This window comes from Folsomia candida, unplaced genomic scaffold (genome assembly GCF_002217175.1).
Source record: "Folsomia candida strain VU population unplaced genomic scaffold, ASM221717v1 Fcan01_Sc001, whole genome shotgun sequence".
NCBI classification, from domain to species: Eukaryota; Metazoa; Arthropoda; class Collembola; order Entomobryomorpha; family Isotomidae; genus Folsomia; species Folsomia candida.
In genome coordinates this window covers 18632302-18655287 of record NW_019091193.1, presented here as the reverse complement: position 1 = coordinate 18655287, position 22986 = coordinate 18632302, and the positions used below count along the sequence as shown (strand labels likewise).

Here is a 22986-nt window from a genome sequence, read left to right as displayed (position 1 = left end):
ATGCACGTATGCAATACCAATAAGAAACTGAATTTGTGTAATATGATTTCTACACTGTACGCAAGGTCTGGAAATTTTAGATAATAAAGTGCTTTGCTTCTTGGTTGTCAGTATTGCGTCCAACGTGGTCGTCATCGTCAGTTTTCATACGCAGCGTATTGTGGAGAGTACAAATGACCCATACAAGTTGCCAATCAGTCCAATCGGTAAATTGGCTTCGAAGAATTTGAATTCATAATTCTATTAAGCTTTAATTTTTAGGACATGACCCGGAAATCCAAACCGGAACTATATATATATATATTCAATGTATAGTATAAGCACACGGAGGACATTGCTTAGAAATGAGGAAAATATATTCATGTATTTATTGCTGCAAAATACAAAAGTCAGAAAAATTACTCGTTATACCAATCCAAAAATAACAAAGAAAATGACATGACCAGAATAAAGAATAGCACCCAAACTCTAAAATCTGCATTTTTCTGAATAGCTTGCCTAATCTGTTCATTTCCACCTTTTATATTTTCGGTTGCTCCTACAACCACACTGCCAATAGTATCAATTTCTTTCTCCTGCTGCAGCACCTTTTCAGTAAATATCTCTTGAAGTTGTGCGATTTGAACCACGTTACTTTGAATCTGATCCACTTCCTGGGCTAGACTATTCAGTTCATTTAATAAGGCAGCATTTTCCTCTTCGAGGAGTTGAAGCTCTTCTGGAGGTATATCACCGTCGTCAAGAAAGTAGTCTGGTATTGTGGGGGACTTGACCCCGTCAATTTCTTCAACAGTCTGTGATCCAAGAGAATTTTGCTTCTTTGAGCGATGATTACTTACGTGTAGTTCGCTCTCTTTGTGAGATGATCTATTAATAAATGAATCTGTTCCCTTATTTGCACTACCCAAAGAACTTAACCTGGACATGTTTTGGTAGTCTACTGTTCTTTTTACTCTAACAGCCCTCATTTCTGAAAATACTGTAGTTACTTGCTTCAAGTAGGCGGTTAACGACTCTGAAATGCTTTCCAAGTGTGTTCGAACATGCACATTGTTCTTGATGGTGTCTGTCATTTCTATTAAACTTTCATACTCTAAAATCTTCTTTTGACAGTTATGGATAATTTTTTGAACGTCATTGTCCAACAGGTCTCGATCCATATCACTCATGGTAGGAGTTCTAGGTTTCTTCCCACTTCCTGGAGGAACAGTGAATACTGAAGAAGAGTTACTACTGTGTGCCTGGGAAGCTGCAATATTCAAATACGCATTTCGATTGTCGTAAAGGTAGTCTCGTAAACTGGTGATGGTCGCTGAAAGTTCCCGAGCTTTGGAAAAGTTTTCGGATTTCTTCCCAGGGAATATTTTTGGCTTTACGGTTCTAGAACTGGAATTGGAAGAATTGCTTTTGTCCAGTGGGCTGATACATGACAATTCCTTATTGGTCTGCCGAAGTGTTTCCAAACATGACTTAAATATCGCAGTAATGTCCATCTCGCTTAACTGGTCACTCTATATGCAAACAATTTTATAAAATATATTTACCTAGATATATCACATTTAATGATACATAACCAATAAATAATATGCAACAATCATAGACTTCATACATTTTCGCCCCGTTTATAATAAACGTTTCTGGGATTCGATTCTCTTTTGACGCAAATAAACTCCTTGAACACAAGCCGGGTTAATCTAAATCGTCAAAGTTTAAAATTTTAATTTAAAATTGTGCAAATTCATGAGTATTTTTCGAAAATTAGAAAATACATCAAAATAAAATTAATTAATTAATGACAATTTTTGCATTTCCAATACCCCTTTTACTGAACAACTTACCCAAGATGAGACGTTGATTTGATACGTTTGGTAGTTAAAAGTATAAAAATTAATATTATTATCAAAATTAAATAGTCCGTATTTTTATTTTTGCATGTGGATTGGCAAGAGTCAAGATTCCCACTTTTGGGTGCGGGAACCTGATTTGAACTCGATTCAATAAGGTGACGTGTTCTAAAATAAAAACCTGTCAATTTAGTCCACAATTTGTTGTAAATTGTAATTAAACAAATTTGTTATAAAATAGCAAATTGAGCAACATTCCGAGGGTAAGATGGCTCAATCTGATGTGGATGTCCTGATTGACGTCAAGAATTACTACTTTATTGGAAACTATCAGCAGTGCATTAACGAAGCTCAAAAATTGAAGGTACATAATTTTTAATATTTTAATGCTTGTAGAATACAATATGCTTTCTATTATGTATATGTAGAATAATTAAATGATTAAATTGCTTATGTGGATGCAGGGATTGGGTCCGGATGTGGGGGCAGTTCGGGACGTCTTCATGTATCGGGCGTACATTGCCTTCCGAAAGTTTACCGTCGTGCTCGACGAAGTGACGAATTCCTCGCCCAAATCCATCCAACCTATCCGACTCTTTGCAGAGTTCATATCTGCTCCCTTGTCGAGAAGGTAGGTGGCTTAACATCGCAATAATTGTTGTGATGAGATTATCCAACAACATTTGTGGATTAATGACGAAATGTAAATAAATACATAGACATAAGTTACGTTACTAAACATAAATATCTGTTTCAAAATTACAGGGATACTGTTGTAGAAAAACTGGATAAATTGGTGGCATCTGGATTTACTTCTGAAGATGTCACGCTCATCATTGTCGCAGGAATGATTTATCATCATGTGGGTAATTATGAGGGGGCATTGAGGGCACTGAATCAAGGAGACCATCTGGAGTGGTGAGTTATCAATACCTTTACTAGCAGACAGGTGGCACGATTATTATTAATATTACTATAATACTAATATTTTAAAATCTATTTATACAGCTCAGCTTTGACAATTCAAACATTGTTGGCTTATGATCGGCTCGATTTGGCAAAGAAGGAACTGAAAAATATGCAAGAAAAGGATGAAGATGCGACTTTAACACAGTTGGCAGCCGCGTGGGTGTCTCTTGCAACAGTAGGGCCTTTACTGTAGTTACCATAATTTATATTGGCTAATGGTACATATTAATGTAATTTCTTTTAATTTACAGGGAGGAGATAAGTATCAAGAAGCATTTTACATTGTACAAGAAATGATTGACAAATATGGAAGCACCTCTCTTCTGTTAAATATGTTGGCTGCTTGCCAAATAGGTAACAATTGAACCTAGTAGTTTTTAAAAATTGTCATAAAATATGCACTGGTCATATTTAAATGTTTATTCAGCCCAAGGAAAATATGCTGAGGCAGAATCATCCCTTCAGGAATCCCTCGACAAAGATCCAAATAGTGCTGATGCTTTAATAAATCTTTTCATGAACTCTCATTTTGTGGGGAAACCTCCAGAAGTATGTTAAGAAGTCACTCTAGTCTTGCACATACTCATAATTTATTAATTGTGCCAATTCCTCCTCAGGTTGCCAACCGTTTTTTATCCCAACTGAAGGATGCTAACCCTGATCATCCATTCGTTCAAGATCATTTCAAAAAAGAAGACGAATTTGAAAGAGTTGCGAAATTATTTACTGCAGCATAGGTAGCACACAACACTAACAAAAAATGTTGTGTGCAGGGTAAAGTATTCCCAAAATGTAAAGATTTATTGAAATGCATGTAATTTTGAATTTGAATATAATAATAATATTGATTTGTTCCACTCAACTCATGTATAACCTGTGTCATTGCAAATATATCTTACATCGGTATTGTATTCGCAGAGTATTAAATACTGATAATATGCATTATTATCATTTTGCATCATTATTCACCAATATATATATACCTATGTACATACGTATTGTATGCAAAGAACTATGTGCCTGCCCCGAAAACAATAATATATAAATTGAGATAACGAGCATCAATATCATGATGACCATTAATGACGATGACGAACCTTTGGACCCAGTTCATAACATGGACTTTGCTACATGAAACTAGCATTGCACAACTATTCGCTGTTGTGGAAAGCAACTTTGCCTTTTACACAATGAATGATTTGCTTACATATTTACATATGATGATATACATACTATGATGCAGAGGTGTTGATGTCAAATTAAACCTGCTGTTGTCAGTGCTGTCCAAAAATTATTTATCTTAAGCCTGAACTTTTTTCCAAATTGTTTGACTTGTTTCTCAAAATGTTGAAAGGGAAATCTGTTGTAAGCACACAGTTTTTTTTACTATAATAATAATAGTAACATTTTGTGATTATTGTGGGACACTAAACGATTATCATTTATTTATATAGCAGAACAATGGGAAATATGCTTGAAATTATATGCACAATTGTGCATATAATTTTCTATAACTTTGTCATTTAATTTGATTTTTGCTATAGTTGTTAAAATCAGCGCAACGACTCGTTTCCACCCAAGGCCCAGTTTTGAGCACGCCGTCTGCCCAAGCCGTACCGGCATCAGACCCTGGCCTTAACTACAGTAAATATATACGCCACGCAATATATTTTAAACGCGAAAATTTTGTAATTTTGTTTGCATAATATTTTCTCGTTCCGGTATACGCAGCATTCAATGAAACGCAACGAGAACTGCAGCAATTGCTTCGAAAGTTTACAAAGGATGAAATTATTCCGAAAGCGAGTGAATTCGATAAGACTATGGCCTTCCCCTGGGAAATTCTTAAGAAGGTGAGTCGATCTTTATCTTTATATGATCATTATAGGTATGATGCATAATTTCCTCAATACTCCAATATTTTACTTTATATTGAAGGCTTGGGGACTAGGTCTCACTACTACTTTTGTACCCGAGAAATACGGTAATTTATCATTGTTTTTACACAAATTGGTTGACTAATTATATTGGTTGACTTATATAACCAGTTATGTTACTATCACACAGGAGGACAAGGGTTTGGAACTGTAGAAGGTTGCATTGCTGCCGAAGAATTTTCGTATGGCTGTTCGGGAATATTGACAGTATTACCTAATTATTATATATATCCCACATATTTATTATATCATATTTGTACATAAACTTAGACCAATATGCTTTTGATTCTAGGCTATCACAGGATCGGGACTTGCCGTGAGTAAATAACACGACGTATATCGACGGAGTATGAATTTTATTTCGTTATCACGAAATATTTCACATAGTGTATTTATGTGCGTAGGCTGCTCCTGTTCTTCTGGGGGGAAACGAGGCGCAGAAGAAAAAGTTTGTTGGGCGACTTTGTGAAGAACCAATTGTTGCTGTAATATTAATATCAACAGATCTACAATCTGAATACACAGTAAATATTTAATTGTTAATTTTCCAGTCATACTGTGTAACTGAGCCAGGTGCGGGGTCAGACGTTGCAGGGCTGAAAACTAGAGCAGAGAAAAAAGGGGACGAGTGGATCCTTAATGGACAAAAAATGTGGATCACCGGCGCTGGTGCAATTATTTTTTAATTAATTTCATTTCTTTTGCCTTTCTTTCTTACATCAATACCCACAAAAGCTACAAAATTATTTTCTGAGACTAAGGGAGAGTGAGGAATAAGTTTAATTCTGAAACTGAATCTACGACTCATATCGAGTGAAGGGGAATGGAATGCAGCAAATTTTCCAAGAATTTAAAATTTTGGCATCATTTAATGCAAAAAATTAATTGCAGGGGTTGCGAGTTGGTACTTTGTCCTTGCCAGGACTAACTCAGACCCCAAGGTCCCCACAAACAGAGCCTTCACTGGCTTTTTGGTGGAAGCAGGTACTCCAGGTCTTACTGTTGGACGCAAGGTTTGTTTCTTATTGTTAATAATACTTACAATGCTGTAAATCGATCGTACATAATAGAATAGTGCTAAATATGTTTATGTGCCTTTAAATTTTCAGGAAATAAATATGGGCCAAAGATGCTCAGACACTAGGGGAGTCACATTTGAAGACGTTCGAGTGCCACAAGAAAATGTTCTAGGAGAGACTGGAGCTGGTAATTAATATTTATTAATATTTATATAAATATGCATACTAATGTATTTAATTATAATCAGGTTTTAAAATCGCGATGGGGGCGTTCGATAAAACCAGGCCCCCAGTGAGTTCATAAATATTTTACAAGGTAATAATATGCACGTTTCTATTTCTTTGATTTTATAAAATTAGGTTGCAGCCGGAGCTGTGGGTTTAGCACAAAGAGGTGAAAGATAAAATCTGTTTTGTCAATGCATATCTTAGATATTTAAAGTTATTGTCAAATACAGCACTGGATGAGGCTACAAAATACGCACTGGAACGGAAAACGTTTGGAACTGAAATTATAAACCATCAGGTACCTAAATTTGAATGGAAACATCATGTTTTTTTATTATATCAATCGCTATATTTCATAACCTACAGGCAGTAGCACATCTGCTCGCAGATATGGCAATTAACATTGAAGTTTCGCGATTGATGATGTATCGCTCAGCTTGGGAAATTGACCAAGGCAGACGAAATACCTATTTCGCATCTATCGCGAAAGCGATCGCTGGGGAAACTGCTAACAAGGCAGCGGCAGATGCTGTTCAGGTATTATCACAGAAGTACTTCTAACATGTAAGGAATGTTCAACAATTGCTTTGGGTTTTATTTAGATATTTGGTGGAAATGGTTTCAATACGGAATACCCTGTTGAGAAATTGATGCGTGATGCCAAGGTTGGTTGTTTATTCTTAAATGGAAAATATATAATTGAATTTTAAACCATCTAATTTGTCAAGCACACAATGTACAAAAATTATAGCACTCATAAAACTAGAAAGTGAACTAATTAATTATTATTCTGAAAATACTAGATCTTCCAAATATATGAAGGAACCACTCAAATTCAGAAACTTGTGATCGCTCGTGAATTGGTTGGACGTTTCAAGCAAAACATGTAATCCAAAATACACAATTTCAAATGTTAAAAAGCCACATATTTTTATTCACAAGTAATCAATAATATAAAAGTATAATCATTCCGTATCCTGAGATTGATGATATAAATTGAAGTTTTTATAATTTTATTGCTGTTCCAAACATACTTCGTCCGTTTTAAAATTTGGAATCATTACACTTTTTCGTGCCTGTGAGAATTTAGAAGACATGAGTGTGTCAATAATAAGTAAATATATGCAATCCTTGCATTTATTGCGATACCTCAGATTTCAATAGCTCCAACTTTTCCTTCTCTTGCCTCTTGAAAAACCCAACCTAAGCCACAAAATGCAATTTATTGGATCATTTTATACGACAGTATGCATATATATGTATGTAGTATGTGTGTGTGTATATATTATGACTGGTCAAAGATCAGTCACAAGATCTACGCGAATTAAAAGTCTCACCTTATGTAGTAAGAATCCAATGCAGAGCAATATCAAGAAGCCGACAATGATTGAAACTACATAGACCCAGGCACCAACGGGAGAAATTGCATGCTTGAAAAGGGTTTGAGCGGTGTCATTCACAAATTCAGCTTCAAAAACGGTCCTGGCATATCCATACGACACGACCAGAAGATCTTGCATCTGTTCCTCGCTGAGCATAAAATCTATAAAAATAATCGAGTCGTCCAAGAGCCCATGTACACAAAATATAGATTAACTTTGTTGCTAGTACCAGGGTCATTCTTCATCATGGTCAGCTCAAATCCCAGTTCAACTGAACTCTCTCCAAGTACAATAATGTCGCAATTTATTAGAAAGCAATCAAATGCAATATCTGGATGATTTTTGTTGCACTTTATCATCAAGGCATCATCATTTAATGCTTTAAAAGTTTTCGGAAATCCCAAAATTTTCATTTTTCCTTCTTGTATGCCAGAAGGCTTAATGTCATCCCCATTTACAGATCCACCTGCTTCCGATGATGGGAGCAGGTGGTCAACATGTGCAAACTCAATTTGCTGGTCATTTTCCTGATCCGATTTACAAAACGTGTTGTTCTACAGAATAATGTCAGGGGAATTAGTACCTCATATTCATATATCTTTACAATTTGTTAAAACCATATTGGTTAGACGCATACACTGGCAATTTTAGTCCGAATTATAACACTCGTTGAAGCATCAGAATTTTTTCTGGAATAAGGAAATGCAAGTTGGACATAAACTTTGACACCGCTAATTCCTTTAACGTGAACCTATCCAAACAAAATTACCAACAGCAGTAACTTATAAATTTATACAGGCTCATAATGTATAAAATAGTACAATATATTGTGTGCTCAATAAGTCTCACCCAATAAGTTTGTTTCCATTCAACAAGTTTTGTTTTTCCGGAAATTTCTCCATCTTCGGTTTGATTTCGTCCAGGCTACAGTGCAAATACTCAAATTTTTAAGGTTTCTATTCAGTATCAGTCGCCAGTTTGATAATTACTAAATTTTCACATATGCATAAAGGTCTTACTTTAGAAACCAGTCCCGTGACTTTCATCTTTGACCCAATCAACTCTATTTTAGAATTTGCTTTCAGTAGCAGCCAAGAACTTAAAGGAGGAGTTCTCTTATCCGCATCTTTCGGTCGCATAGAAAAATCAATAGTGAAGTTGAAGTTGTTTGACAATTGAGTTGCATAAGCATTCTTGAAACTCAGCGGAATCATTAGAGTCACCTTAAAATTTATTAAATTAAATTAAATTAAATTAAATTAAATTAAATTTTATAATTAGGTTAAGATAAAGGATGCCAATTTAAGCAATAAATGTATTATATTTATGCATAAGGAACCAAACCATGCGGTACTCACTGGCGCAGCTTGCGTGATATCGTTGGGAAAAATGCAGTTGTAAACTATTTTCGAGGCCAGATTGTTTTCTTTGCAACTGTCCGTTTGCAAGAACACAAATAAATTGTCAGATGCATCTTTTTCTTTGTTCGCCATTTGCTCATCATCAACGACAACTCCAATATTTCGTGGCCACTCTATAGAGTAGCTGGGTCTGATTGCAGTTTCATTAAAGTTGGATATCACAAGTTTGAACACTACTTTGGATATTGAACCCAAAATTATTGGGTTCGATTGATTAGAGTGCGAATCTAACGTCAGATTTTTTACAACATCAAACCATTCTGCTTTAAAACGTAGATCAGGTTTACATATTGTTTTTTGACAGTCATTCGGTGCAATGTCGGCAAAAAATGTTTGAGAAATTCGCTGGATGGGGTATGGTAAATTTGGTTGGAAATCTGCCAATTCTGTTAAGACATTAATTTCTGGTTGTAACAGAATTCTTTTGTGATATAGTTTCCAATAAATAAGGAACGAAATACCTGCTGTTCCCGATTTTGTTACTGTTCCCAAACTTGAAATTTTGTATTGTAAAATTGATATGTTTTCCATTTTATCTGATCGGCTCGGTAACATTGTGAAATTATACCAAATGGATTGGACTACTTCGTACGACTTGGAGATGTCAATGTCTGTCTAGAATTTAAAAAGAACCTTTTATTCCCAAATAAGTATTTTCAATACCCAATATTCTCATCATTCTCTAATTTAATATGGCAAAATGTATAAAAATAAACTTACACTGGGATTGATAACCACCTCCAAATTCCTAAAACATATTGTGTCGTCCTTTGAAATTTGGTCAATGTTTTCCCGATAAAGATATGTTTTGTCGTGCTGTTTGTGTAATCTTGGGACGGTCTTATTTATACTCAATCGTTGGTCAAACGTGAGAGTCACAAACAGGTCTAAAAGTTTAATAATATTAATCAATATCCATTACAGTTTTCTTGCCCATTATTTAATGTTGTTGCGTCTCACCAATGTCCTTTGGTTTCCCAACAACTTCCACAACTTTGATGCAAGAGTTTATAACAAAGGTTTTGGAAGTTTTAGATATTTTTCCGTCCTTCATTGAGCCACGGGACTTATCTTCAAACAGCACCTCCCCCTCTATGAAAACTGTAGGACGGGTTCTAATGACTACAACTTGGCTGCTTGGATAAGCCCCAACTGCAATATCTGTTTAGGTACACGGATTATGTAATTACGATCGTTCGTAGTATGTGGAGTGGAATAAAAATGTAACAAGGTTGACTGTGCATATTTGCATAAATGTATTTAAATCTGAATTGACCAGGAGTCTCGTTCAAGTCCACATCCCAAGGCAAGGAGATCGAGGAGCCAAACCCAAAGAGTTCGTGCGAAAGTTCCGAAGCTAATACTTTCTGGACAAGTTTAAAATTAGGGGACACAAAGGTGAAGATATAAATTGCCCCTCGACCACTGCTTTCATATGGGGCTCCGATTATGAGATCTGTTGTTACAAATGCATTTATTTCCCAATTGAGACGTGGTTAATTTGTGTGAGAGTAACTTGTGGAAGCCATCATATCTCAATTGCTTATGCATACTTACAAGTACGAGCCTTTAAAATATTTCTGACGGAACTGGTCCAAGTATTTGTATATGAAATTGAAGAACCAAATCGAGCCCCAGGAGCTTGTGTATTGGATTGAATAACATGAGGCTCTCCATTCTGTCGTGAATGTGAAATACGGTGCATTATTATTTGGAGGTGTTAATAAATGGCATCCAGATTCAAAGCATTAGTTTACAATGGACTTGTTTGCGTTGAAAAAGTAGACGAAAACGCATCCATGATCTCCTGACCATTCTTGTGGAGTCACGCCACGCTTGGATCGAGTTCGTGCAAAACCGAAATGTGGGGCACTAATCATGAGTTCGTCCCTGCCATCTCCATCCACATCCAAACTGAATAAAACTGATCCAAAATATGATCCAAATGTATCCATTGTTGGTGAAATGGTTAAAATGGGGTTAATTTGCCGTTTGTAGATTTCTTCATCCACATGTTCAGTACTGCTATTATATGTAAAGTCAAAGATCACGACGTCACCAAGTAGGTTTTTTCCTCTAGGAGCGCCTCCAGCGTAGTAAACCTTTTCTTCGTCAAAGTATTTACCGGATGATAATCCATACCCAAAATATTCGAACCAATGACCATCCTTTTGAGTTTTAAGCCCCCTGTGACCAGTTACAAACTCTGAAAAAATTGCACTTTTCAAGTCTCGATTTAGTCGGAAATTCGGTCCTGTTTCATTCGAGGAGTTATCTCTGTAGCGAACCACTGCTCCTGTTACATATACGAAAATTATTGTGTTATAGGACTTAAGAATATCCTTAAATATATAATGCCATGCAACAATTAAATTAAACTACTCACCTGACCACATTCTAGCTCCTGGAGCCCCCAATAAAACCTCTTGGACGTCATTTGCACTTATCTTCGGAACGATGTGGAGCGATGTGCCGACTTGGCCCATTCCCCATTCCGGACCACTCTCCAAATCTTCTTTGGGAGTCGTGAAATTAAAATTTTGCTCTTTGTCTAAAATTGAGCATACAAGTCTATTAATACATAAATATATATAAAAAAAACAGCAGCGAATAGTGCGTTCGACACATATCAGAAATTCAGTTACATATGAATTCAAAATTTGACATTTGCCAAGACGCAATGTCATGCTGCAATTTTGGGGTAGTACAGTACCGAATACCCAAGTATTAGCATTTAGCAAGAAGTGAAGAACGCTGAATTAAGGTTCATTTATTATTATTGTTGTTTACCATTAGTCCTTGGCGGCTCTGGAATGAAGAAAGGAAGCAGCCTGTGGGAGTGCCGCGTTGGTTGAGGTCCGTCTTGCTCTATATAAGACTCGCTTTTCAAGGAACTCGTCTCATTGAAGAAATAGCAAAGCCCATTCATGTAACTTTTGCCCCCACGAGTGTGACGATGACCGCAGGTGACGAGCCTCCCTTCCCTAATTTCCAAACTGCCTCCCGTCCACCTGCATGAAGAATAATCGGGAAAAATATATTTAATAGAATATTATAAAATAAGTTGTATGTATAAAAATGCATCACATGAAGTCGTGCTCCTCCAGAAATGGGGCTCCATTTCCATCACGGCGTGCTACATGTAAATTTGTGGACAAATATCGTAGTTTTAAGGATTTGGTGATTCAAAATATTAAGTATAATAAAACTGTCAATAAAACTATAAATCTACATTTGACGGCTGGATCAATGTTAACCATTTTGCAAATTTCGCTTCTGGCTGTGGAATCTTCATAGCCTCGCCCAATGCTACACCTCCACACTACACCTTCTGGTTGATTATTTCCACTTGAAGGAGAGTTTTTTGTAGGTGCTCCGATAAATATCCTAAAGATTACCGTGTTTATGCAATTGGCTAAATATCAGACTGATGTCAGTAAAGTTTGGCAGTTACCATGCAGAAGGCCTATCTTTGTCATACTCCGAAGGTCCGGGGGCAAAAGCCACAGTAGCACCAAAGTAAGTAAATTCTTCAGTTTTGCTGTAAGAAAATATTAAAGGATACCTTATGTCGAAAATATAGTTTTCGGTTTCTTGGGATAGAATTCTGCTGAAACCGAATAAACTGATCAACGAAACTACTGGAATGGTTAACATTTTGGAAAAGTTTTAAACTCATGTCATTCAAAGACGATAATTTGTATGTGCGCTTAATGTATAGGTTTGAATAAATTATGTGGTAAATAATCCGGAAATATGCGTCATTCGTCCATATTATCAACGTTTATACACATTACTATTAAGAATTCGTACCCGTTATAGAAAATTTTCCCTTAGCTCAAGATGAAGATATATGTATGTGGTTGCGGAAAGAAAGATAATAAGCAAAAGCAGCCAAGTCAACCACACCAATTACCAAATACCAACCCTCGTGCATACGAGTATTTAAGAGTATAATTCTTATGTACATATGCATAATAATAAGATTAATTAATTTTCATGAAAACTATGTAGTCGCTTATGCCAAATCTAAATTTTGGATATATGTACGTATGCATATGCACAGCCTTCCCTTTTTAATAATTTTCTGAGATTTGAATTTTATAGCTTTAATATAAAATGCCGGATGCAACTTTATAAAATTGATGTATTTATATGTTGAATGTTGACTGGTAAGTGCATATGTGGTACATATATATGATATGTAAATGATTTCGCTGTTTCTACTTGAAATAAAACAACTTATTTATGACACCATACATATTGATTTTAAATATCAATTTACTGTGTAACAAGTTCTGCGTCACACATAAGGGAAAATTCGAGAAATTAAAATTAAGCACAAGATTAGATAAGATGCTTTCAACTGCAATCGACCGCCCCCAGATCGATCAGACTTTTTCAAGCAGAAATGCTCATCTTTGTGAGTTTGCACAAACTTGCCCTTGTTGGGTCTGGAGCATTCCAGATATTTGTCTCCAGTCCGCTTATCATTGTCGCACTGCTCATGAGCTGCGGTATAATTCATCCTGAAAGTCTTGGGTCCCTTGACTAGAGTAATATTCAAGGGGTAGAACGGGTAGCAAACAGCATACTCAGGACTTAGGCACATCTTGTTTTTAATTTTCAAAGGATTGAAGTCTGCTCCCTTTCGGAAATAGACACATCTGCATTTTTTAGTCTTGATGTCACAGATCATGCGGTACTTGTGTGGATAAAACGTATGTTGACACTGGTCGTTTTCAATATTGGCATTGTATGTACATGAATCCCCAAGTGATAAATTCGTTTCGCTTTTCAGCAATTCAATTAAAATCTTCTCTGTATTTTCTCCCGTTGATGTTGATAACATTATCAATACGAAAGTCGCAACTGCAAATAGTCTGAGCGAATTATTTGATGAACCCATGCTATGATCTGTGAGTGGGTGGTCACCTGTAATATATTGCAGTTTTTTAGTGCGTGCCTTATTAGCGAAAAATTGTATATGCTTCATAACGTTATATGTACATACATAAATATAAATTAGAAATGTCCTGTTTTACATGCACTTAATCTATCGATCAATGGAATGAATTGGATCATTTGCAGTTTGAGTTTCATCAGTGTATAAATACATATCCTTTCGTGGTAAATACAGGGTGGTTTAAATGTCAGGTTACAATGGAAAATTTTTCAATGGGAAAAATTCGCAAATCTCCATTAGTTACCAAAATTTTGCCCCTGAAATCCAATATTTTAATAATTTTGTCATCAGTGTTCCATAAGTTTTGATAAAAATTAACCTTATAAAAACTAATTAATTTTGACCTGGATACCATTTAAAAACGGAATTTAAAATGGTTTCTATTGCTCTTGAGGGCGGACTTTCTGGGGTGCAAAATACCATTGAGACCGAGTTGTGGGGCGGTGATAAAATCAGTTGAGGACTGAATTAATGCAAACCGATTTTGAATATTCTGCTTATGCAGTTTTGATTTATTACGAACCAAGAACTGATTCGCGAACAATAATTAGAACATTATACACTTTTTGAACATGAAATTTCAATTATAAATCAACAATATAACTGAGCCAAATGGCACACACTATAAATTTTTGACATGACAGTGGGATTTGATTTTCATAGTAGTACAACAATTAACTAAACGAACAGTAAATCATCATCATTGATGACATTACTATCATGATTTTGGGATGCATTATATATTTCAAACAAGTTATTGTAATCGTAACGTGGTGAATTTTGTCCAGTGTTCTGTGACTCGTTGCGATCCGCTAGTGGCACTACTTGCTGCGATACCTGCTGCTGCGATAACTGCAACTATTTGTGAATACACTACATAAATTCTCAGCAAAGATAAACAGCATGTTCTCGACTTACCATTTCGTCATGATAAAATTTGAAACAGTTGAAGACGCTGCTACCAATGCACAAACGTTTCTCGCAAGCAAGGCACTTGAACTGCGTAATCGTCCTCTTCCCCAATTTTGTTTTGCAGTGGAAACAATCGGATTTGCTTGGGTAACCGTTTTCTTTCATAACTCGTTCTGGAATATGCATATTCGCTAAGGGTACTGAGACACGGCTTTGGGAAGGTCTTCCTCTTGGCTTCCGTGCTACGGGGAACTTCGTGAGAATGTTGTGGATTATTGATTTGACGAACGCTTCGTAATTAAGACGGCGGAATCCAACTTGATCGTTTTGGGTCGTATTGTACATAATCATTGAATTATATACCGAGAGCTCGACCAAATAAAATGCGACCTTTTTATACCACTTGTATGACTTGCGGAGACTTTGGTTGGGTTTTATCGTTTTGTCGACATTGTCCACCCCACCCATGGTCTTGTTGTAGAGTAAAACTGTATCTGGCTTCATTCGTTGGTTGTTGGGGTTGGTGGAGGGCCATTCCGTCATTCCATGGGGCATGAAAGTGTTGAGGATAAGCACTTCCCGCCTGTCCTGCCATCTTGTATGTACAAAGAGGTTCTAAATTTTTGAAAAAAAATAAATAGAAATATTTCACCAACCTTTCTATCAAAACGTCTCCATCACTAAAGGTTTCAACCTCTCCTTTTCTGAGTTTTCGAGTCATCCTTGCACCTCTTGGAATTCCTTTCCGTCTTTTTTGTACAGTCCCCAAAACATACGTGAGACGATCTTTCAACATCCTTGCTAATTTGAGGCTGTGGAACCAGTTATCGATTATGATGCGACGACCAGCATCTAAGTATGGCTGCAAAAGAGTCAGAACGGCGGCTCCCCCGAATCCAACAAGAGAAATCCACGAGCGGTCAGTTATCTGCGTGCTCTTGCCTTGATATGGAAGAACATCGAGAACAAATTGCATTGCGCTATCCACGACGAGGAACAACTTCACTCCAAATCTTGACCTTTTTTTCGGGTTATATTGTTTAAAGGATAACCTGCCTTTAAATGGAATTAAACTTTCGTCTATGCATAGAACTTTTCCGGCATGAATTGCGCGTTGAAAATTCATCAGCAGGTCGGTCATAAAACTTCCGAGTTTAATGAAGCGATCTTGGTTGGTTTGTGGCACGGTTTCATTATTTACGAAGTGGAGAGCTCTCAAAATGGATATAAATCTAGTACAGAATGAAAAATGTGTGATAAATGCATATATTGATATGTACATATTTATATAAGATTACCTATCTCGACTCATGACAGAAGGAAAAAATGTGGTCGAAACTAAGGGGTCTGTGGACCAGTATTCTTTATAAGATGATTTTTTAACAAGCGTCATGGCCAAAATAAGAGATAGAAAGCGCCAGATATCAGCAGCAGTGACTGGGGTCCAACCAATAAATGCACGGGGAGAGGTTCGCTTCACTTGCTCAGCGTATCTGTTCGACTCCACAGCTATCTTTTCGACCATGGAGTCATCAATGAATTTTCTGAGAATGTCTAGAGATGTTCCAAAGTGGTGGCGAAAATCATCCTTTATTTGATCATCTGGACCTTGGAAATTATGCACGGGTGGACGAAATTCTTCATCCCAGTTTATGGTTTCATCCTAACAAGTAGAGCAAGGTCATAATCCGAGGAATGGTCACAAACGAAAAGAATATTAAACCTCGTCAATATCGCTGTCAGACTCGTCCTCAGCTTCAAAATCATCTTCTGAAGCAGCGTCGTAGTAGAGGTCGTCGTCATCACCTTCCGATATTTGCATAGCCATGATTTCCGAAAGTTGAGAGTACCTGTTGAAACGTGAAATAAATTTGAGTCGATATTCGAGGAATATTTAACATTTATGCACATACATATTACAACAAAATATACAACACTTACTGGATATTTTCCTATCTTTTCTGGAATTTTGGCTGGCTGTATGTTCAGCACGATGCAATTACTCCCCCAATTACAGCTCTCCCCTCAAAAATTGCAGTTCAAGCGTGAAGAAAGTCCAACGATAAATAAGGAGGAAAGAATGGAGCAGCTGAGAAAATTTTCTTCGTCACTTTATTTTTATTTTTTTCCTACACCTTATTGATGTAGCCCGGTCTCAACGGAATTCTGTAACCATACACCTTATTGGTGGAATCCGTCGTCAACGAGAAAAAGTTGGCCTACACCTTATTGGTGTAGTCCGTCGCCAAGAGATCGAAATCGCCCTCCACCTTATTGGTGGAATCCGTTTTTAAAAGGTTAATAAAAATCTCAATCCCAAATCTGTAACTAATGGAAATTTACGAATTTTTCCCATTGAAAAATTTTCCATCGTAACCTGACATTTAAACCACCCTGTATAGGTAAATATAGGTAAACATAGGTGCCGTACGTAACTATAACAAAGCTAAGGCATCAGACTCAAGAATATGAAGTAAATTTTATGAATAATTTTGTGAGAACCATTTAGAAGCGAGCTCTGACCCTGACTCGGGCCATGAACACTGCACACCGTAGGCTGCACCTATATTTTATGATTAAGGAAGACCAATACGAAGTAAAACAATGTTAACATGTTCATTTCTGTGTAATTATTGAGTTTGAAAAATGAAAACTCCCAATATGTAGTAACTGTCATATTTAAATATTGTGAATATGAACCCTTCTGATGTTCTGACGTCGACGATCATTGACTGCAACAGATGAACTTGAAGCTGAACAAAGATTTAACTCGGGTTCGGTTTAACGAGAACATGTAACCCACCTCCGAGTATCCGCGACACACTTTATAATTTACAGAGCAAATCCCCATTCCTATGCATAAAACCGAAATGTGTTCATGACAGTTACAATACATATCCAAACTCTGTTCATTTTCATACATACACAACAAGTTGACCTTGTAATGTGCTGCTAAACCTGAACTTCGCTTCTTCTTCGCACACTTGAGTTACATAAAACTAAACCACTCTCCAGTTGAAGTTTGTTAATTGGCCATACTGTTAGCAACTTTGTCGGGACAATTTCAATTTCTTCATCGTCAATTTGCGGTACGTCAACATGTTTAAAAACGTCAAGTCTCTCGTCACACCAGTGGCGTCCGCAGTGAAGACATCAAAGGGAAGTTTTTCTGCCGTGGCGAAACCACAACCGAATCCCAATCCAGAGATCCAGTTTACCGGGGTATACCTTATTTATTTACTATCGTTTTTTTTACTTATCACTGCTCATAGTATTAAAACGGAGAAGAAATAAAGCTTTGTGTACTTTTCGCGATAAAAAACACATATTTACATTCATATATATTATGTATGTAGATGATATGAATAGGAATATTTGTATTCGGTATTTGGACGAAAAAATATATATGGATGGACACTGCACGTGAAGTTACTTGTCCTTGAAAGTGCAACTATGTATTTATGTAGATGTATCATATCTCTTACGAGTTTGATATTCCTTGTGGACGAGGTTCATATGGATTTTGCTCGTGTTCAAGGAGTTGATTTTCATTTGCAGTTTTTGCCTAAATAAGTCTGCCTATCTATAAAGTGTTATGCCGTTTTGCAGATCTTCATAAACAATGAGTGGAGAAAATCTTCTTCTGGAAAAACGTTCAAGACGCTGAACCCTGCTACCGGCGAATGTGTGGTCGAAGTACAAGAGGGAAATAAAGATGATGTGGACTTGGCCGTGAAAGCAGCCCAAAAGGCGTTCAAACTTGGTTCAGAATGGAGGTGCGTATTAATTAAAGAAAGAATTACACATAGAACAATAATATGAAGACAATTTCGCAGAACATTCTAACTTCAGGATTGCTAGAAAAGAGTATATAAAGAATATTTAACTCATATATAGAACCATGGACGCTTCCTACCGGGGAGTGCTTTTGCATAGACTGGCCGACTTAATGGAAAGGGATCGGCTCTACTTGGCTAATTTGGAAACTTTGGACAATGGAAAACCATTCAACGATTCTTTTAATTTGGATGTACCAATGTCCATTGATGTTCTCCGATATTACGCCGGATGGGCGGATAAGGTTTTTCTTTTATCCTAACATTATTATTAACAAAATATGATTTTTTAATTCATTGATTTATATTCTATTACTTTTACAGAATCATGGCAAAGTGATCCCAATGGTAAAATTATTTTGACAAATTGTTACAGTTGGTAGAGGTATAGATGAATAATTACGAGTAGAAAACCCGCAGTAAATTTTCGTACCCCGAGCCAGTAATTTTTCTCATTCCTTATTAAATTAAAAAAAATCACCTTCAAATATCAAGGTTTATCAAGGAACTTTTAAGATTTAGTGCTGTTTTCCCATCTAAATGACCCTCAATCATCAACCACAGGATGGATTGCGCACGTCTTATACTCGTTCAATGCCTCTTTCGGATATTTTAAGACCAAAAGGTGGTTAAAATAGGTCGAGTGATTTGTACCTTAGTGCGGCACAGACGGATAGGACGATTCCAGAAGCTCTAAGCTGATTAATCTACGAAAACTATATGAATACTTATAACTAAATATAAATGTATGCATTTGTTTCAGAATGGGCAACATTTTGCGTTTACCCGGCACGAACCGGTGGGGGTGTGCGGTCAGATAATACCTTGGAATTTTCCACTCTTGATGCTTTCGTGGAAGTTAGGGCCTTGCTTAAGTATGGGAAATGTTTCAATTATGAAGCCAGCTGAACAGGTAATTTTACTTTAATACAGACAAAACGTTTAATTTTTAGCCCGAGTCAGGGCTTATGGAACCGTCATGTCCGTCCGTCTGTCTGTCTGTCTGTCCGGCACGATAGAGCCAAAACGGCTAAACCGATTGACTTGAAATTTTTACCATATGCATATTGGACAAAGTTAGGAAACGAGTTCGAAGATGGGCGAAATCGGTCCAGTGGTTGACCGGTGGGGGTCATCGGAGTGGGTGGGGTCTTATGCACCAAAATTTCAAAATTGTTGTAGAGAGCTGAAATTTGGTACAGAGGTTGCTAATGGCTCCTAATAGAAAAAAATAACTTCAGGTTGGAAAAATTTTCATCATGAGTGACCCTATGGGGTGACCCATACCGATTTTTCAAAACCATCATATCGAACTGAAATTTGGTGGAGAGGTTGCTTATGGGTCTTAGGATTAATGAAAGAATATGATATGATATTGGTAAAATTTTTATCTGGAACGCCCCTATGGGGTGACCCATACCGATTTTTAGAAATTGCTTTAAAAAGATGAAATCCGGCACAATGATACTTAATGACTGCTAATTAAAGAATATGAAGTTAAAAGTGAACAAAGTGCAACCAGACCAAAGTGACCAGAGTGCAATCAGTATGGGGTGACCCATACTGATTTTTAAAAATCGTTATATCGAGCTGAAATTTGATTTGGAGGCTGAATAGCACATACATACAGCTTAGAACTTCAGGTTGTTAAAGAAGCCACTGGTCATGGTGGTCAAGGCACATGATTTGTAACTAATTCAAAAATTTGGTACCAAATAATAGAAACTATCTAACAAACTTTTAACCATCCACAACACGGAAGTTGGTGATATTATGTCGGTCAGTTCGGAAAAGAATTTAGAAGCGGGCTCTGACTTATTGAGTCAGGGACTATGTCCCTGACTCGGGCTATATGGAGTCTGCACTGTAGGTTTTTAATTTTAGCGTAGGATCTCGAATGACAATAAATCTATACAAGTACTGCAAAATTGCAAATAGCAAACAGGGTCAAAGTCAATTACAGATTTTCTGCAAACTACGCAGATATGTCGTGTCCAAGATTTTTTGGATAGCGCACTGCCACTATTGCTCGTTATGGAATAAATGATCGCAGGATATTTTCGCGCTAGAATCACGTGCCCACTTGATTACATTGGGAGCGGGGTGAAATTCAATTTAAACCTGCGATCAGTTATTCCTTACTGTCCAATATCTTATATATGTTTACTAGAGTTGATTATTACTAATTGCTTATAAATACTTATAACCTGTCTAATGTTATAGACTCCGTTAACTGCCCTGTATGTTGCTGAGTTGATACGTGAGGCTGGTTAGTTTCATTTAATCATAAATTTAAATTATAATTCCATTTATAAACCTGTAAGGTTTTCCATGTTTTTTCAGGTTTTCCTGCTGGAGTTGTTAGCATGATTCCTGGTTATGGACCGGGGGCAGGTGAGTCTCCGCACGACAAATAAATATTTGTCATTCATGTATTCTACTTTTATTCTTTTGGTAACGATATATTTTCTAATAGGTCAACCAATCGTTGAACATCCAGGGGTCGACAAAATCGCTTTCACTGGATCTACTGAGGTATATTTAGATGAACAATGATACGATACCATGTTCATTGTTAGATTTTCAAAATGCATGTCAAACGCTATCATTTTAGGTTGGCAGAATTATTCAACAAACCGCTGCAAAAAATTTGAAGAGGGTCACACTAGAGTTGGTATGTGTTTTTAAAGGGTTAACAAACATTCATATACGCATATCATACCGCAAAATAAGTCATACGCACAATATGGATCACCCAAACCATATACAACTCCACAAATTCTAACTTCAGTTCCCCTACAATTTATTAGGGTGGAAAATCTCCAAATATCATATTCAAGGACACTGACCTGGATTATGCCGTTCAAATGGCACATTTTGGCCTTTTCTTCAATCAAGTAGGTTGTTTCAAAAATTTTAGGTATACAGTAGATCATGACCACGACGGTGGTACTAAAATCTCAATTTTTAAACAGGGACAGTGCTGCTGTGGTATGAATTAATAATACTCCTAAACCAAATAAATGAATGCTTAGTCTGTTTTGATATTTTTAGTCGCTTTATTTATGAAAGTAAACCACAATTTAAGCACAAGAAATTCTATTTGGCAGCTAGCTAATTTCTAAGATCGGATTTTATTACTACAAAAGTTAATATAAATAATCATCATCATCCACTACAATTTAATCTGTTTTTCAAACTCAGCCGGTTCTCGAGTATTTGTGGAAGATGCCATCTACGATGACTTCGTAGGTATGAGTTATCGAATATCGCCTTCGCGTACAGGGTCTTTCCTTCAGATACGATTTTTCTAAAGTGTTTCTACAAATATTAAGGAAAGAGTATTGAATTGGCCAAGGCAAAGATAGTGGGCAACCCTTACGACCCGAACACCACTCAAGGACCACAAATTGACGAGGAACAGATGAACAAAATCTTGCATTTGATTGACTCTGGGAAGAAGGAGGGGGCCAAGCTGGCCATTGGAGGGGGCCGTCACGGCGACAGAGGGTACTTCATTCAGCCCACCGTCTTCACCGATGTTCAGGACAACATGACTATTGCAAAGGAAGAAATCTTTGGACCAGGTTAGACGAAAATGCACTCACTTTATGGACTCAATCATATGCTATGCTGTTATCCATCCACCGTAATATTATACATGTATGTATACATATTTTTTGATCGATTCAGTCCAACAGATCCTCAAGTTCAAAAATGTCGACGAAATTATTGAACGTGCAAACAACACAATGTATGGCTTAGCCGCAGCTGTCTTTACTAAAGACTTGGACAAAGCCTTGCATATGGCGTCGGGACTTCGGGCTGGGACGGTTTGGGTGAACTGGTAAAAATTCACTCAAAAATTTATATATGAAATATACATATGTTACGAAATAATTTTATAATTTATGAATCTTTCTTTCCTTTAAGTTACGATTCATTCAGTCCACAAACGCCTTTTGGAGGATTTAAACAGGTACGACATTTACCCGATGTATAATAAAATAAAATTCTGCAGTAGAGATAAAGTGTGCAATTTTCAGTAAAGTTGGTTAGTTTCAGTGTGTAATTAATTAGTGAAATGTGTAATGTTTTCAGTCTGGCTTTGGCCGAGAACTTGGAGAATACGGACTGAACAACTACACTGAAGTGAAGCAGGTTACCATCAAGGTTCCACAAAAGAACAGTTAAACTATTGGATTTAAAATATCGCCCATCTGTTATTTGCCGGTTCAATTTCATCATATTATTTCATCCGAGCTTTAATTATTCTTTCGGCATTTTCTCTTGTTGAAAATGCACATTTTTGTCAAACATACTTGATATTAAGCTTGATAATAATAAACAAATCATTGAGTATATTAAGTAAGCCAAATAGTCCAACGTAAAATGTCATTGTGCAAATCCTAACGGCAAAGGAAAGGGCAATGATCTGCGAGTGGAAAAGATTGCCCTGCTCTCACAAATTG

The 22986-nt window shown here is 36.7% G+C and overlaps 7 protein-coding genes across 8 annotated transcripts; 3 read left to right on the top strand and 4 right to left on the bottom strand.

The window, feature by feature from the left end:
- Nucleotides 1-338: 338 nt before the first annotated feature.
- Nucleotides 339-1998, bottom strand: LOC110842414 (syntaxin-18). The gene is made up of 3 exons (XM_022088154.2): nucleotides 1839-1998; nucleotides 1610-1694; nucleotides 339-1511 (listed from the first exon to the last, which is right to left on the bottom strand). The coding sequence occupies exon 3, from the start codon at nucleotides 1491-1493 to the stop codon at nucleotides 399-401; it is 1095 nt and encodes a 364-aa protein (XP_021943846.1). The 5' UTR covers nucleotides 1494-1511; nucleotides 1610-1694; nucleotides 1839-1998; the 3' UTR covers nucleotides 339-398.
- Nucleotides 1982-3686, top strand: LOC110842415 (coatomer subunit epsilon). Its single transcript, XM_022088156.2, has 8 exons — nucleotides 1982-2002; nucleotides 2086-2208; nucleotides 2309-2475; nucleotides 2610-2762; nucleotides 2853-2988; nucleotides 3065-3167; nucleotides 3241-3362; nucleotides 3431-3686. The coding sequence occupies exons 2-8, from the start codon at nucleotides 2113-2115 to the stop codon at nucleotides 3548-3550; spliced, it is 897 nt and encodes a 298-aa protein (XP_021943848.1). The 5' UTR covers nucleotides 1982-2002; nucleotides 2086-2112; the 3' UTR covers nucleotides 3551-3686.
- Nucleotides 3687-4019: 333 nt separating this feature from the next.
- LOC110842412 (medium-chain specific acyl-CoA dehydrogenase, mitochondrial) lies at nucleotides 4020-7009 on the top strand. The gene is made up of 16 exons (XM_022088152.2): nucleotides 4020-4178; nucleotides 4358-4457; nucleotides 4545-4666; nucleotides 4752-4797; nucleotides 4881-4957; nucleotides 5043-5066; nucleotides 5155-5235; nucleotides 5302-5419; nucleotides 5642-5763; nucleotides 5860-5956; nucleotides 6018-6061; nucleotides 6130-6163; nucleotides 6228-6295; nucleotides 6364-6534; nucleotides 6600-6662; nucleotides 6801-7009. Exons 1-16 carry the CDS (start codon nucleotides 4158-4160, stop codon nucleotides 6885-6887), a joined length of 1275 nt encoding a protein of 424 aa, XP_021943844.1. The 5' UTR covers nucleotides 4020-4157; the 3' UTR covers nucleotides 6888-7009.
- On the bottom strand, nucleotides 6909-12924 carry LOC110843600 (integrin alpha-PS3). Of its 2 annotated transcripts, XM_035855891.1 has the most exons (19): nucleotides 12255-12767; nucleotides 12033-12187; nucleotides 11888-11936; nucleotides 11591-11811; nucleotides 11187-11351; nucleotides 10558-11096; nucleotides 10358-10478; nucleotides 10077-10256; nucleotides 9761-9961; nucleotides 9521-9687; nucleotides 9262-9415; nucleotides 8738-9186; nucleotides 8399-8602; nucleotides 8229-8303; nucleotides 8017-8130; nucleotides 7609-7933; nucleotides 7335-7540; nucleotides 7147-7200; nucleotides 6909-7073 (listed from the first exon to the last, which is right to left on the bottom strand). In XM_035855891.1, the coding sequence occupies exons 1-19, from the start codon at nucleotides 12455-12457 to the stop codon at nucleotides 7011-7013; spliced, it is 3645 nt and encodes a 1214-aa protein (XP_035711784.1). In that variant the 5' UTR covers nucleotides 12458-12767; the 3' UTR covers nucleotides 6909-7010. The 2 variants fall into 2 exon arrangements, with proteins under 2 accessions (XP_035711784.1, XP_035711788.1); XM_035855895.1 differs by lacking the exons at nucleotides 6909-7073; nucleotides 7147-7200; nucleotides 7335-7540 and having other exon boundaries at nucleotides 7792-7933; nucleotides 8229-8317; nucleotides 12255-12924.
- Nucleotides 12925-13061: 137 nt separating this feature from the next.
- On the bottom strand, nucleotides 13062-17485 carry LOC118438425. The gene is made up of 3 exons (XM_035858662.1): nucleotides 17061-17485; nucleotides 13846-13922; nucleotides 13062-13735 (listed from the first exon to the last, which is right to left on the bottom strand). Coding segments are annotated over exons 1-3 (711 nt in total). The 5' UTR covers nucleotides 17063-17485; the 3' UTR covers nucleotides 13062-13103.
- Nucleotides 14249-16209, bottom strand: LOC110855057 (piggyBac transposable element-derived protein 4). The gene is made up of 4 exons (XM_035858627.1): nucleotides 15977-16209; nucleotides 15335-15910; nucleotides 14685-15273; nucleotides 14249-14624 (listed from the first exon to the last, which is right to left on the bottom strand). Exons 1-4 carry the CDS (start codon nucleotides 16201-16203, stop codon nucleotides 14445-14447), a joined length of 1572 nt encoding a protein of 523 aa, XP_035714520.1. The 5' UTR covers nucleotides 16204-16209; the 3' UTR covers nucleotides 14249-14444.
- A 155-nt stretch (nucleotides 17486-17640) lies between the features above and the next one.
- Nucleotides 17641-22882, top strand: LOC110848255 (aldehyde dehydrogenase, mitochondrial). Its single transcript, XM_022095429.2, has 16 exons — nucleotides 17641-17900; nucleotides 18288-18454; nucleotides 18576-18759; nucleotides 18839-18862; nucleotides 19278-19427; nucleotides 20738-20783; nucleotides 20858-20908; nucleotides 20991-21049; nucleotides 21129-21188; nucleotides 21325-21411; nucleotides 21490-21505; nucleotides 21719-21766; nucleotides 21850-22101; nucleotides 22208-22361; nucleotides 22448-22493; nucleotides 22616-22882. Exons 1-16 carry the CDS (start codon nucleotides 17778-17780, stop codon nucleotides 22706-22708), a joined length of 1560 nt encoding a protein of 519 aa, XP_021951121.1. The 5' UTR covers nucleotides 17641-17777; the 3' UTR covers nucleotides 22709-22882.
- The last annotated feature ends 104 nt before the right edge of the window (nucleotides 22883-22986 follow it).

Bases quoted from the DNA above. Each gene is read 5' to 3' on its own strand.
- LOC110843600 (XM_035855891.1), bottom strand. From the start codon at position 12,457: ATGTTAACCATTCCAGTAGTTTCGTTGATCAGTTTATTCGGTTTCAGC. The intron at 7,541-7,608 runs GTACTAGCAACA...TTATTTTTATAG, and splicing joins CATGATGAAGAATGACCCTG to ATTTTATGCTCAGCGAGGAA. The intron at 7,201-7,334 runs GTGAGACTTTTA...TTTGTGGCTTAG, and splicing joins TTGGATTCTTACTACATAAG to GTTGGGTTTTTCAAGAGGCA.
- LOC110842415 (XM_022088156.2), top strand. From the start codon at position 2,113: ATGGCTCAATCTGATGTGGATGTCCTGATTGACGTCAAGAATTACTAC. The intron at 2,763-2,852 runs GTGAGTTATCAA...CTATTTATACAG, and splicing joins CAAGGAGACCATCTGGAGTG to CTCAGCTTTGACAATTCAAA. The intron at 3,363-3,430 runs GTATGTTAAGAA...ATTCCTCCTCAG, and splicing joins TTGTGGGGAAACCTCCAGAA to GTTGCCAACCGTTTTTTATC.
- LOC110842414 (XM_022088154.2), bottom strand. From the start codon at position 1,493: ATGGACATTACTGCGATATTTAAGTCATGTTTGGAAACACTTCGGCAG.
- LOC110855057 (XM_035858627.1), bottom strand. From the start codon at position 16,203: ATGGTCGAAAAGATAGCTGTGGAGTCGAACAGATACGCTGAGCAAGTG. The intron at 15,911-15,976 runs GTAATCTTATAT...ATTCTGTACTAG, and splicing joins TCTGTCATGAGTCGAGATAG to ATTTATATCCATTTTGAGAG. The intron at 14,625-14,684 runs GTAAGTCGAGAA...ATTCACAAATAG, and splicing joins AATTTTATCATGACGAAATG to TTGCAGTTATCGCAGCAGCA.
- LOC118438425 (XM_035858662.1), bottom strand. The intron at 13,736-13,845 runs GTAAAACAGGAC...AATATATTACAG, and splicing joins GATCGATAGATTAAGTGCAT to GTGACCACCCACTCACAGAT.
- LOC110848255 (XM_022095429.2), top strand. From the start codon at position 17,778: ATGTTTAAAAACGTCAAGTCTCTCGTCACACCAGTGGCGTCCGCAGTG. The intron at 18,760-18,838 runs GTTTTTCTTTTA...TTACTTTTACAG, and splicing joins ACGCCGGATGGGCGGATAAG to AATCATGGCAAAGTGATCCC. The intron at 22,494-22,615 runs GTACGACATTTA...TAATGTTTTCAG, and splicing joins CTTTTGGAGGATTTAAACAG to TCTGGCTTTGGCCGAGAACT.
- LOC110842412 (XM_022088152.2), top strand. From the start codon at position 4,158: ATGTTGAAAGGGAAATCTGTT. The intron at 4,958-5,042 runs GTATTACCTAAT...TTTTGATTCTAG, and splicing joins GCTGTTCGGGAATATTGACA to GCTATCACAGGATCGGGACT. The intron at 6,296-6,363 runs GTACCTAAATTT...CATAACCTACAG, and splicing joins CTGAAATTATAAACCATCAG to GCAGTAGCACATCTGCTCGC.